At 46.0% G+C, this 14,341-nt stretch overlaps 1 protein-coding gene across 1 annotated transcript in view; it reads right to left on the bottom strand.

The window, feature by feature from the left end:
- kcnh4a (potassium voltage-gated channel, subfamily H (eag-related), member 4a) overlaps window positions 1–13,974 on the bottom strand; it is a gene marked incomplete at both ends in the record, with an annotated part of 19,572 nt that extends 5,598 nt beyond the window's left edge. Inside the window, 9 exons of the mRNA XM_084448423.1 lie at window positions 431–630; window positions 1,753–1,947; window positions 3,121–3,328; window positions 4,104–4,261; window positions 4,848–5,097; window positions 6,232–6,365; window positions 6,844–6,975; window positions 7,640–7,873; window positions 13,899–13,974. Coding sequence (XP_084304549.1) covers window positions 431–630; window positions 1,753–1,947; window positions 3,121–3,328; window positions 4,104–4,261; window positions 4,848–5,097; window positions 6,232–6,365; window positions 6,844–6,975; window positions 7,640–7,873; window positions 13,899–13,974 — 1,587 coding nt within the window. The remainder of the gene's footprint in view (window positions 1–430; window positions 631–1,752; window positions 1,948–3,120; window positions 3,329–4,103; window positions 4,262–4,847; window positions 5,098–6,231; window positions 6,366–6,843; window positions 6,976–7,639; window positions 7,874–13,898) is intronic.
- Between the last annotated feature and the right edge of the window lie 367 nt (window positions 13,975–14,341).

Raw genomic sequence — 14,341 nt, 5'->3', positions numbered from 1 at the left:
TGACTGACTTGTCTAGTCTGGCACTCCCTGTCAGTAGATGGTAAATGGATTGCACTTATATAGCGCTTTTCCACTTTAGCGGCACTCAAAGCGCTTTACAATGGCCTCTCATTCACCCATTCACACACACATTCACACACCAATGGCGGTAGCTGCCAATCAAGGTGCTAGCCTGCTCATTGGGAGCAATTTGGGGTTAAGTGTCTTGCTCAAGGACACTTCGACATGTGGACAGTCAGAGCTGGGATTCGAACCGCTGACCCTTCGATCACTGAACGACCCGCTCTACCGTCTGAGCTACAGCCGCCGCATAGAAAAAGACAACGCTACCCACACTCTCGATAATTTCCTCAGCCGGATTCTCCGCTAAAACGCATGAATAAGACCGGCGTGCCGGTCCAGTGCACACGTTCGCTCTCCTGTCCCGTACCTCGTTGGCGTTGATGCCGTTGTTGACGGACCAGGTGGTCTGAAAGTATTCCGACATGCGCTGCTTGAGCTGCTGGGGCAGCCGGTGCACGCGGATGAAGTCCTTCAGGTCCTTCATGCGCGTGTGGTAGAGCGAGCGGCGCGAGTACATGCGCTGGATAATGGCCGTCACGTTACCGAAGACCACCGCATGCATCAGGGCTGGATGGGGGTAGAGGGAGCAGGGGGTCAGGGTTAAGACATAATACTGAAAGGGCCTACCGGGACCAGGCCCAGGGGCCCAACAGCTCAGGGGGCCCTTTGCATTTCTTGTTGCATAGTCAAAAGGATTAGTCATTCATTCAATCACAGAGACTCAAAAATCCTGCTGAAAAACTGAAGCAATAGCCTAAACATTCACATTGAAGACGTCACAACAAAGAAGCCATCATGATACCTGTCGTTTTTAAGTGAGTGTTTATAGTACTGTAGAGGGGCTGAGTACTCCATGCAATATGGGCCCTTCAACCCCTTTGGGGAAAAATCCACACAGAGTTGAGGTCCCTCGAGTCAAAACCGAGCTGAATAAAGCTGCTTTTATTGTGAGTTTTCTCAAATCATCTGCAAATTGGATGCCATCTCATTGGGCAAATTCAAAATTTTGATAAATGAAACGGGTGGGGGGGGGGGGGGTAGGGCTTTACGTGTCTGGGCCCGGCGGCCCATCATTTCATAATCCGTCTATGGTTCAGGGTTAAGGGTTTCGAGGCGTCTCACAACACCGCTCACTTGCACTTCGTCTTGTAATTGTTTTAATTGATTTTGATTGCTTTAATTGATTTTATATGTATTTTTGTTTGTGTCTACTGTGAACTCTTCAACCCTGAAAATGAGGGAAACCTCAGTGCTTTTATAATAAAGGTTTTGAAATGAATTATATTCATACCGCTCACGGGTTATTACAGTATACAGTGAATGATCCTATGAAAGTATTTATATACTTAGTTTAAGGTAGATTTCAAAGAACACGCGATTCAAGCTGGTTTCAAACAAAAGACAATAGTTTTATTCTGTTACTATTTGCAAATTCGGACTCGAAACAGGAAGTGTATCCAAGTCAAGAGTACTGGGACTGAGAGGGAGGTGACGGGCACTCAGACAAAGGGTAAAGGGGAGTGACGTAACAAACCAAATGTTCTATCTAAACAGAGGGATTCTCTGGGAACGGATGAAAAGGAAGGTTCACAGAGGTCTGTAGGAAAACAATAAGAAACAACTTGGAAGTAACACATTGGTGATAGTAGATAGTAGAATTTCATTAACAATCCTCCAGACCGATCTCACCCCCGATAAGCATGATGCAGATGGAGAAGATCTTCTCGGCGTCCGTGTTGGCGCACACGTTCCCGAAGCCCACGCTGGTCAGGCTGCTGAGGGTGAAGTAGAGGGAGGTGATGTAGGCGCTGGGCACGGAGACGCCGCCTGTCGTGCTGTTGATGAACGGCGTGTCCAGGCGCTTGGCCAGCTCCTGCAACCAGCCTGGGGGAAAACAACAAATGTATTTAACCTTTAACCTTTATTTACTCATGCAAGCAATCAAGAACACATTCTTATATACAAAAGCATTGAGAAACAAAAGCATTGAGAAACAATGAATGAATGAATGAATCAATCAATGAAGGAATGATTTGGTTTATTAATGGACCATAGACAAGCTGTTTCAAATTGTGTGAAAGTACAGCAAAGAAAAACAAAACAACAACAAAAACAGCACAACAATAACAACAACAACAACAAAACATATCAAATGCATTTTACACAATAAAAATATAAACAATTCTATGTCCGAAAAAGGGATCGGCAGAAGCCAAAGGCTTATTTTAGCCTCTCCTTTGCTAAGAAACAGAGAGATAGAAAGAGAGAGAGAGTTGGGGAGGGGGGGGGGGGGGTGCGCGCAAATTGGACCCCTTCTCGCACTGATCTAATATAGGTGAGTGAGTTTCTTCCCTGTAGCAAGGTAACGTTCTGTTCTAGGGTCTGCTAGAACACAAACACACACCCACTCATCCACCGACGCGCGCACCCACGCGCACACACGTACAAAAACAAACACACACGCATGCATGAAGACGTTTGTGAAAGAGACAGCTCGGTGCTTGAAATCTCTATTTCTGGCGATGTTCTGACTGCCTTGGTCTTCACAAAGCAGCTCTCAGACAGGTCCCATCTGCCCCGTTCTAGAGCCGGGAGGAGGAGAGCAACACAGATGAATACAGTATGAGGGCCTCGACAGGAAGGCACATGAGTCAGGTAAGTGGGAACTGGAACAAAAAGCCTGTTTTCCTTTAGAAATAGAGAGATATCTGGTTGACTGACAGACAGACAGGCAGGCAGGCAGGCAGGCAGGCAGGCAGGCAGACAGACAGGCAGGCAGGCAGACAGACAGACAGACAGACAGACAGACAGACAGACAGACAGACAGACAGACAGACAGACAGACAGACAGACAGACAGACAGACAGACAGACAGATAGATAGATAGATAGATAGATAGATAGATAGATAGATAGATAGATAGATAGATAGATAGATAGATAGACAGATAGATAGATAGATAGACCCAATAAAAATGGCGGGCACAGCAATGTACAAACACACACACACACACACACACACACACACTGGGACACACACACACACACAGGCGCTCACCTATGTCCCAGGTGACGGGGTCGGCGCTCTCCACCTCCCTGCGTCCGATCACGTACCAGACGCAGGCCATCCAGTGGGCCAGGAGCGCGAACACGGACATGAGCAGGGTCAGAACCACGGCGCTGTGCTGAGAGTAGCGGTCCAGCTTCTGGAGGAGCCGCAGCAGACGCAGCAAACGCACCGTCTTCAGGAGGTGGACCAGGGAGGTCTGGACGGGGGAGGGAACCATATTAAACATGTGCGCGCACATACGCACACACATGCACACAAGCACGCACACACACACACACACACACACACACACACATGACACACACACACACACACATATGACACACACACAAGCACGCACACACACAAGCACGCACACACACACACACACACACCGACAGAGGCAGAGGCTAGGCCACTGAAAACAGCTTATCGCCGACATCCAGTCATAAGACTCCCACGATCTCCTGTGATCCTCATCTCCCATCATGCACCACGCTGGGGAAACACATTTAACTCAGGCTAGCGCTAAATCCTGCAGCATCCCAGCTCAAAGAGATGAAGGGAACAGGCTACTGGAGAACGCCGGTGTCTGAGAGAGATTTAGAGATAGTGACAGGGACAAAGCGACGGGGCTCCGGGCTCGGCCGCTGCGTCCGTCTCCCTGATGGAAGTGTGGGGACAGCAGGGTGCAGGGCAGGGGGCAGGAGCTCAGGGTGACGGAGGGTAGGAGAGCCTTATCTGCCCCCCTCCTGCCCCCCGGGGGACCTTATCTGTTCCCCTCCTGCCCTCAAGCTCGCTTGAAATTGTGTTTGAAGAAAAGGTCTCAAGTCTATTCAAGAGAAAATGAACGCAGACGGACAGACCCACACACACACACACACACACACACACACACAATTCCTCTCTTTCTCTCACTCTCTCTCTCACTTATACACACACACACGCACACACACACACACACACACACACACACACACAGACAGACTCACCACTGTGATATTGAAGGCGTACAGAAGGTCAAAGGGCAGGGCAGCAATCAGATCTACAAAGAGCCAGGTGGTGCAGTAGTGGAGGTAGATGGAGCGGGCGTCGTACACCACCTGACCTGACTGGCTCACATACGTGGTGCGGAAGTTCAAGATGATATCTGTCGAGGAGAGGGAACAGAAGCCAGCGAACACACCGTTATAGTTGTTCATGATTGCTAAAACACATTTCACAAAACTGCCCTCACTTTTCCCAAAACTCTAAACACAAAACACTTTTCTCAAGCTACATATACACAAAACCTCACATTCTCTTTTCAAAACCAAACTATCACACCAAAACAGTTGCTCATATGCTCAAAAGCAAACGTTGACACCAAAATCTCTCTCAAGGCCTGCAAAAATGTAAACACTACTAAGCATCATTACACACAACAACAAAAAAATGAAAACACAATGTTCAGAGTGTGAGAATTTTAACAACTGCCAGGACACATTTTTAGAAACCTTATCTGTTCTCAAAAATATAAATAATCAATATCAATAGCATTCATATTCCAACTCCCCGATAAGATGAGATGTGTATGATATCCTTGCCATGATAAAAAAAAAGAGCAATTTCAGGGTTTATACACATAATATACACTTCTTCCTCAACTTGTGTAGTGGGTCAGAGCGTCTACGTCATCAATCAATCTCCTGGAGCACACTTCACCATAGGAGGGACCTCCTCTCATGCTGGCTTACCCAAAATGAAGAGCATCTCCACGGCGATGTCGCTGCCGATGGTGCTGCGGGAGGCGGAGCCACAGTCGCCGTCGTTGTCGTGGCAGACGAAGCAGACGTTGTAGGGCACAGTGACCGCCACGTAGAAGGTGGCCAGGAGGATCAGCCAATCCCACAGGGCCTTGGACACGCTGTAGTGCAGCAGGATGAATCGGGACTTCTGCACGGCCGCCATCTTGTACTCGGGTAGAGATGACCTCTGAAACACATTCTGAGTGTATTTATGTGAGTGTATGTATGTGTGTGTGTGAGTGTGTGTGTGTGTGTGTGTGCGTGTGTGTGTGTGTGTATGTGTGTGTGTGTGTGTGTGTGTGTGTGTGTGTGTGTGTGTGAGTGTGTGTGTGGGGAGAGGGATCAGAGATCAGGTAAGGCAAAACATTTTGGAGTCAATAAAGACATTTTAGAGATTGGAGTATCTCTCCGTCCGCAAAGGAAAAACTGGCAGCGCACCTTAATAATTTAATAACTTAATAACAACTTAATAACATCCGTCGCACGTTCTTTAAGAGATCATAGGGGAACGTTAAAAATACTTTTTCTGTCTCCTGCCGCGCCGTGGCTGTTCATTAGTGAGACGACCCCCTCGGCTGCAAGCCACCAGATACCCCCCCCCCACCGCTAGCACCCCCACTACGCAAAGGACACCTCAGGACACCCTGGGCTTTCAGAGACAGAGTGATGTTCAAAAATGAAGTTTTGCTTTTTTCATTCGTTTTTATTTTTATATCGTTTTAACTTTTTGTGTTCAATTTCAGTTTAGTTTTAATTAGTTTTTAAAGCAGATTTGCTAGTTTAGTTTAGTTTTTATTTTTTGATAATGCTTAGTTTTAGTTTAGTTTTTATTAGTTTCAGTATTCGTTTTATTTATTTTTTTCTGCGCTAGCCTCGTGAGACCATCCTGATCTCGTGAGCTCATGTTGTTTCACTCTGTGCGAAACCAACCATCTGGCGAATGTCAGATTACTTCTGCGCAGGGGCACAGCTAAAGAAATAATGGAGGATAGATTTAATATCCACCCAAAATACTAGGCTTATGTATGAAATGAAAAAGACTAAAACTAAGGACATTTTCTCTACAATTTTAGTTTATTTTAGTTAGTTTTGTAAACACACAATACAGTTTTAGTTAGTTATCGTTTTTTTGTAAACCCTAGTTTTTATTTTTATTTCAGTTAACTAAAATGTTTTTTCACACCTAGTTTTCGTTTTTTTAGTTAGTTTTCGTTAACTATAATAACCTTGGTCCAAACTGACTTTGAGGCAATACGGCGGTTATAGATTATAGCGAAGGGTCAGTCAATACAATAAATCAATACTGGGTTATCTGTAAGCCGACGGAACTTACATTGGTCAGCTTGGCCTCTCCCCCCCTGGTGAACAGGCTGGTGAGGTGGTGAAATACCCGTCTTCCCCTCTCGCAGACATGGGCGAAATGGGACTGGTTGCTTTTTCTGCTGTGTTGGGTGTCCTCTGAAAAGCCTGCTTGAATCAAGGGATATATGGGAAATCAAGGGACTGAACGATCTTCTCCACTGTCAATCAGGGCCTCTCTTTATGCACTCCAAGTTCCAAGTTCCTATTTCAAAGGAATGGTAAATGGTAAACGGTAAATGGACTGCACTTATATAGTGCTTTTAACCAAAGCACTTTACAATTGCAATGTCCTCGCATTCACCCATTCACACGCATTCACACTCCAGTGGCGGCAGCTGCCATGCAAGGTGTCCAGCCTGCGCATTGGGAGCAATTTGGGGTTCGGCGTCTTGCCCAAGGACACAGGAGGAGCCGGGATTTGAACTGCCGACCCGACGATCGTGGGCGACCCGCTCTACCTCCTGAGCCACAGTCGCTCGGGGAAAAAAAAGCACACTGCAGAAGCTTCGACGTTTAAAGTAGAGTAAGGTGAGGTGAGAGCAAAAGTCACCCAGATGCTAAGGAATGTTTGCAAATGTCTCACCCCCTCTCCTGCTGTTGTGATGGTTTCTCCCGTACGACTCGCTGACGTCCTTGAAGGAGAACAGGAACAGAACCACCTCTCCTTTCTCGTTCTTGATTGGCACGATGTCAAGGAGGCACCAGAACGGGCTGCCTGTGGACGCAGCGTGAACACAAGGTTACACAAAAGACATATTACCCAACCCAAGACCTCAGGGGGCCCTTTGCATTTCTTGTTGCAGGGACACCGATAGACATTAAGGGTGAGATTCCTTACACAAACATTAAAAAAACATTAATATTTTGAACAGTTTATAGGGGCCCACGTCCTTTAAAAAAAGAGAGCTTGTGTGGGCTACATATTTTCTATAGCTATTCGTTAATCTAATGGGTGGGAATGTAGGCTACCTTTCCGTAGATAAATGAGTAGGCTATAAAACGAGTCTATAAAGGGCACTATTAAAGTTTGTGAATTCGAGACAGATCACACAGGTGCAGGTCACAAGGTTGATTGGTTCAATCTGTTTGATCTTGACAAAGAACCGTACATGTCATTTTCACAAGCAACACACACTGAGCCAGTCACGGATGCTCCTTAAGTAGACCAGCCATTTTGGTGCTTCTTCTTGTCGTGTGGGTACGTTGTTGCGTCCCCCCCCCCCCCCAGGCTCGGGGCTCAGGGGCTATCCTTTTACCCCCCCGAGCCTGGGTGACCCCCGACTATACATCCGGGCACACCTCCAATTTTGGTGCTCAAGTGCGTACACCGTATATGGGCTTTATCTGTGTGTGTGTGTGTGTGTGTGTGTTTCTCTCACCGTTCTTCCTGTAGAAACGGACCTCCCCCTGGTACTCCTGCTGGCCCTCCAGGGCCTTGTCCACCTGCCCGGTCACCCTCTCGCTGGTGTCCGCCCCGCGCAGGAAGTGACACGTGCATCTCTTCTGCATCACCTCCGTGCGCATGAACCCCGTCAGCTCGCAGAAACCGTCCGAGCAGTACACGATGGGGTAGCCGTGGCGACCCTGGGCGTTCCCCAGCAGGAAGTTGGTGTCTGCGGGGAGGGCGGGGAGGTAGAGGGAGGGGGCGGAGCTTAGAGGATATGACAGCGCCCTCGGGGCTGGGTTTCAGTTTTGCTCTTTGACTGAAAGGCCAAAGTTAATGAATGACGTAAATATTTGATTCCTCACGCTGGGTGAGACGATGGAGGCTTGAAAGGGTCTATCGGGCTGAAACACCGTTTGAGCTCGGCATGGAGAACGTTACTCTCTGTGGAGTTTGACCTCTGGGTTAGATACCGCGTTTGATCTCTTCATGGAGGTAAAATAATGGTCACCCTGTTGATTTTTTACCGCCTTGTGTATTGTATTACTTTAACCGTTATTGAAGCATTACATGCATATCCTATTAAAGAGAGGAATGTCTACTCTTAAAAGGCATTTAAAAGATCCTAAAAAGATCTTAAAATAATGGTAAATGGACTGAATTTATATAATGGTTTTATCCAAAGCGCTTTACAATGTCCTCTCATTCACCCATTCACACCAATGGCGGCAGTTGCCATGCAAGGTGCTAGCCTGCTCATTGGGAGCAATTTGGGGTTCAGTGTTTTGCCCAAGGACACTTCGACACGTAGACAGGAGGAGCCGGGATTCGAACCGCCGATACAATCATCGGACGACCCGTTCTACCTCCTGAGCTAAAGCCGCCTCAACGTCAACATTCCCAGCTATTGTGATGACAGAGGCTGACAGCAACCACGGCAGTCTACTCTTTCCACTATCACCTCCACGGCGAAGGGTCTCCCACACTTTTCAAACGAGCCCCTATCTACCTACTGCCTGTCTGCAAGGTCGGGGGGATGAGAACGTCAAAGTGAGAGACAGCCAGCCGACGCAGGCCACCTGACAGATGTGAGAAGAATTCGGGCGTGACTTCTCCTAAAAAAAAAAAGACACAAGTCAAATACCGAACCTCTCTCTGGAGAGATCCCAGCCCTGGAGAGATCCCAGCCCTGGAGCTGTGGCGGTGCGGAGACTCGGGAGACCATTGGAGCTCGGGAGCAGAGGATATTTTCTGCGTAGCCTGCAGCTCCGAAAGCCAGCGTGACGCCGCAGTGGATGAACACTGTGTAGCTTTCAATTCTAATTTTAGGCTATATTATCCAAAATCAGTCAGCTGTTTACCTGCGTAATATTCTGCCCAGGGCCAACAAACAACAGATGGGCTGATAACCAAAGCATTTGTATGAGTAACGCAGTCACTTAAGGTCATATAATGAGTTGCACAGTCGACTGATAATTTTAGACAAATTTGCAGATTAAGGAACCATGAAAATGATCTCCCTTTGATCCACCAATTTATCACCTGTACAGTGGCCTATAGCCTGACCTGACATAACCCATAGCATGATCCATCGTCACTCGTCACCCATCTCTTGGCACTATGTATTTTTCATATAGTTTCATATGGAAAGATTATGCACTGACATCAAACGCACTGTTTGGAAATGCATCCATTCATTGTCTATTTGAATATGACAGGATTTATTTTCATATTCAGGCCTGAATTATACTGACTTTCCCGAACTCCAAATTACTTCTTAACTCCCATGCACAGGGTTGCTTAAGAAGGGTTCCTTAAGAAGGTTCTTTATCGGGAAACCCGGCCATTGACTGTACTAGGCTATGTAAGACTGTGATGAAATGGCCGTGCCGGGCCCCTTGAATTGGCCACGCAAGGGCTTTTGTGAGATGAAATTGACTGAACAACAATGACCTTGACAATACAAATCATAGAGTGCAAGTATTCACTCAAGTAAGAATAAATGTTTTCAAAAAATGCTATTTACCCTGTGTATTATAATTCTCTTTTACTTGAAGAGGCAGTCTGACGATTTGTCCAAAGGGCATTCTGGTGAACAGGAGGTTATTATTCTGTCACCTTACATAGAAGTTATAAGAACGTCTAGTTTGATTATGATTATGTATTGCTTAAGATAATGTTTTCCTGTGACAAGATGTGGCAGCTAAATTAAGACGATGTACCCTGGTGTGTGTTGCTATAGCAATTGTAGAGAAAAGCAATTATATCCAAGAAGTGACCAAGCTAGCCTACTGCTCCTGTCCTTCCAAACGCACCAGCACAAACTCAAGTCTGATTATTCAATAGAAATGTTCATGAAAATGTCTTCATTATATGGATGAGAAGTAATTTGTCCCAGTCTCCTTGTTGTATCTTTGTGGATGTAAGAGTGAGAGCCATCACAGCCCAATGAGACCTGATGCCATGTAATAGTCTCTCTCCTGCCTGGTTTTGAATTCTATCGCTTTTATACTTGAAAAACCCTTGCTTCCACCATACGGTCACATGATCATGTCAAACCACCACATAATGGTCAATGCAGTAGTAAAACACATTTTTCCAGCTCTGTAATATTGAAAAAATCAATATTATTATATTTTCTCTCATCCAAAGATCTTGAGACAGTCATCCATGCCTTTATATCCTCCCACTTAGACTATTGTAATTCCCTGCACACTGGGATCAGTCAGTCGTCCCTGTCCCTCCTGCAACTGGTCCAGAATGCTGATGCCAGGCTAATGGTACCTGGAAGAGAGACCATTATCCCTGTTCTGGTCTCTCTCCATGGGCTTCCAGTGTGGTTCAGAATTGATTTGAAGGTTTTCATATTTGTTTTTAAAGCCCATACCTCCAGGTCTTGTGCAAATAGCAGCATCTGTAATAAACAGCCTTATTCATGTCCTTGTGTGTGCAGTCCTGACAATGTCACATCAGAAGTGGGCGTGAGAATTGAGGCACACTATTATCAACTGATCATATATCCCACATACCACTAATTATGTTATACGTTCCCGACAGTATGTGACGAATTCAACGCACAACACCCACACAGGCAATTATACTGAAGAGCGGTGACAACAAATGGTGGTTGAATGCCAAGCCTGCTGTGCCTATGTGGTGATATCAGATGCTGTGAGCACACACAGTCACAAACCTCAATCCATACACCCACTCTTAACCTCTAGAAGGATGATGATTACATACAGGTAATTCACTCTACTTCAATTCCATATTCTGCTAATAATAGATTAGTATACAATTTGATATTTTTAGTATGCAGGTACACGAGGTGACTGACAAGGTGAATAGGTATACTAACAACTAAGAGATCCAATCCAGGATGGCAGGGAAACTGGCAAAAAAAGGCCACAGAACTTTTTACAACAATGATATAGGGACCTGAAACTGACTGGGCACAAAGAGAGCACTACCATGTGGCACCATGTCAGAGCATTTGCAGATATTTCATGGACATTACCGACATTTGAGAATTGACAATTTTGGCGGGAAACTAATGCTAATGCTAATATAGCGCTTTAAAACATCTTCTCATGAACACTTTAGGCCTACTTGATTCAGTCACTATCACACATGTTTACTCGTGGGTATTCTCTCCATCAAGGGCGATAAGGACAAGTTGTTTCGTTAAACTGCATGATTTGTGGAGTGACAAAGTTGGCACTTCATGCCAAGTACTGCAGTGTCTATTCAATATGTGCAGCACTCTCTGGTTATTAGGTGGTATGTACAATTTTGCCTGTGGTAAATGTGTGACCCAAAATTTGCTGGGTTGAAAGATGACCACAATACAGAGTAAATAGTACTGTATTGTCATACCCTACTGGAAATCCACCTAGAACCAGGTACCAGGAACCAGGTACCATAGCTGATCATTAGTTGGTCTTGCTGGATTTACCTTGTTGGCCAGCCTGTCTGTCTGTCTGTCTGTCTGTCTGTCTGTCTGTCTGTCTGTCAATCTACCCTCGGTCTGTCAGTCTACAGCCAGTCAGTCTACCCCCCTGCCTGTCAGTCTGCCCCCATGTCTGTCAGTCTACCCCCCTGCCAGTCAGTCTACCCCCCTGCCTGTCAGTCTGCCCCCATGTCTGTCAGTCTACCCTCCTGTCTGTCAGTCTACCCCTCTGTCTGTCAGTCTGCCCTCCTGCGTGTCAGTCTACCCTCCTGTCTGTCAGTCTACCCCTCTGTCTGTCAGTCTACCCTCCTGTCTGTCAGTCTACCCTCCTGTCTGTCAGTCTACCCCTCTGCCTGTCAGTCTACCCTCCTGTCTGTCAGTCTACCCCTCTGCCTGTCAGTCTACCCCCCTGCCTGTCAGTCTACCCCCCTTCCTGTCAGTCTACCCCTCTGCGTGTCAGCCCACCCCTACATATTCCAGAGGGAAGCAAAAAAACAGTAATCACCCGGGGGCCAGATAAGTGAGCTGTAAAAATTCTTCCCTGACCCCTCTCAACGAGGCGATCGAGCAAGCTCCTGGAGTATGTTTGTCTACCGGCTAAGAACATTTATAAAGCAATAAATAACATTAAATTACATTTTCAGAGTAAGAGAGGCTTTTTTATTTTATTTTATTTATTGTATGTATGCTATTTGTATTGTAACCTTTTGTATTGTAATTTGCTGCCTCTTGGCCAGGTCGCTTTTGAAAAAGAGATTCTTTATCTCAATAAGCTTACCTGGTTGAATAAAGGTGTAATAAAAAAAACAAAAAAAAACAGCAGTATTTGATTGACTCTTGGCCCTGCATAATTAATGATAATAAACATCCCTGCTCTTCTGTCAGGGTCATTTGGTTGCCACTTCCATTGACAAGAGTGATATCTTCATGACACACTAACATCACATCATCACTGTATCACTCAATCATTGCCTATTAGCCCTGAAGAAGGTCCTGTGTTGACTAAAACATGTTGGCTTTTTTAGAATTTTGAGCAGCCATGATTTATTAAAGGCTTTTTAATATATACTTTTCCCTTGTTTTTTCCCTTTTTGGAGTGACTGGATTTATCCTTGTCTGTTTGGTCACTGTATCACCGCTTTGGTAATTAGGTAGACCGTTACAATCACTTTTTTGCCACGACACACACAGAGTGAGAGAATGTCTTCACACTGAATTCATTAATTTGCACACCACGCTGTCAGGTCACACTGCTGGTTGATGTGGCAGGAGAAAGGGCTGCCTTGCCTCTTTCATCTCACTACAGCTGGAATGTGTCCTACAACGCTCTCATCAGGGCAGACATCACAATGAGCCTAACCGTGATGGACAGTAGGAGAGAGAGAGATAGAGAGAGAGAGAGAGAGAGAGAGAGAGAGAGAGAGATTCAAGCTTTATTGTGTTTTTATCCTTTTGATAATGGTGTAGCCTATGTATTTATTATACATTTTACATTGTCAATAAAGATGTCTAAATCTAAGAGAGAGAGAGAGACATAGAGAGATAGAGAGAGAGATAGAGAGTTAGAGAGAGAGAGAGAGAGAGAGAGCAGAAGCACGACTAAAGTGTCATACTGTAACTATAACTGTAACAGAGGTTTACTGTAACAAATGGTTTAGGAACGGTTCCCCTTTGCCAGATACAAGCATGCATAACATACGATGGTACAACAGTCCGTCGGTAAGAAGTTCTCACTGATGAAAAAGAGAGATGCTTCATGGATGAACGAGCGGCATAACTGAATAGATGCAAACATATACAGTATAGTAGATACAGTATCTACGGTATCTCAGGCGAGCCTGTGAGCCTGAAGAGAGAAAGGCTTGAGTATTCAACGGCACATACGAAAACATAGCGCAACACCCACAACATCTAGTAGTATTCCTGCTTAGTCAAGTGAAGGCATCACACGCTAAGTAGCACACTTGGGTCAAACACAACAGCACATCCACCCTTTCTCCGTGCCTAGCAGAGCCCTGGGTAGCTGTCGTGACTCAGGACTGACTACCAACCATCCGCCGTCCGTGTCTGACAGAACGTGGCGTAACTATTAAAACTAGGTGATTCTATACGGTATGTCTTCAAAACACGGTGGGGATTTGACCCTGAATCTGGGACTTACGAATGGATTTTCAATTTCAAAGTGCACATTTCGCATCAAAGTACATCTCACTGCAGAAAGGGACAACAGATGGATTCTCTGTATGTACGGTCGATGGTGGATTAAGTGAGTAGAGGTGCTAGCGATGGTGGTGGAGAGACTTACGGGTGCCGTCGAAGTGGTTGGCGATGGTGTCTAGGAAGGTGTTCTGGGGTGCCAGGAGGCCCTTCATGACGGGCATCTTGTCAGCACCGGAGACGCGAAGTCAGGTCTCACGAGGCACGTCACTCCATCCCAAGGACCTTGAGAGCTCGGGCGAAGGGCTACTCACACCCCCGTAAGGTTCTTCTGCGGTCCCACTAAGGTTCTTTCCTCGGTGGAACGTTCTTTCCCTGTGTTTCCGCCGAGGTTCTGCACAGTCAGCGACGGGTTCCGCTCTGAAACCCGAAGCTTCTCCCTGCTCCTGAGCACTTGAGAGGAAGGTCCTCTGGGAATTGGTGACATTTAGCGCAGACCCGTCTGTAATAATCTCTCGTTATCTTTACTGGAGCAGAGTGTCTTCTTCGGCGCAGCTGCTGTCGTAGAGCGTCTTCTTTGTTGTTCTTCTT

Source organism: Borostomias antarcticus, assembly GCF_949987555.1.
Source record: "Borostomias antarcticus genome assembly, chromosome: 14".
In the NCBI taxonomy this organism is placed as follows: Eukaryota; Metazoa; Chordata; class Actinopteri; order Stomiiformes; family Stomiidae; genus Borostomias; species Borostomias antarcticus.
This window is presented reverse-complemented; position numbering and strand designations above follow the sequence as displayed.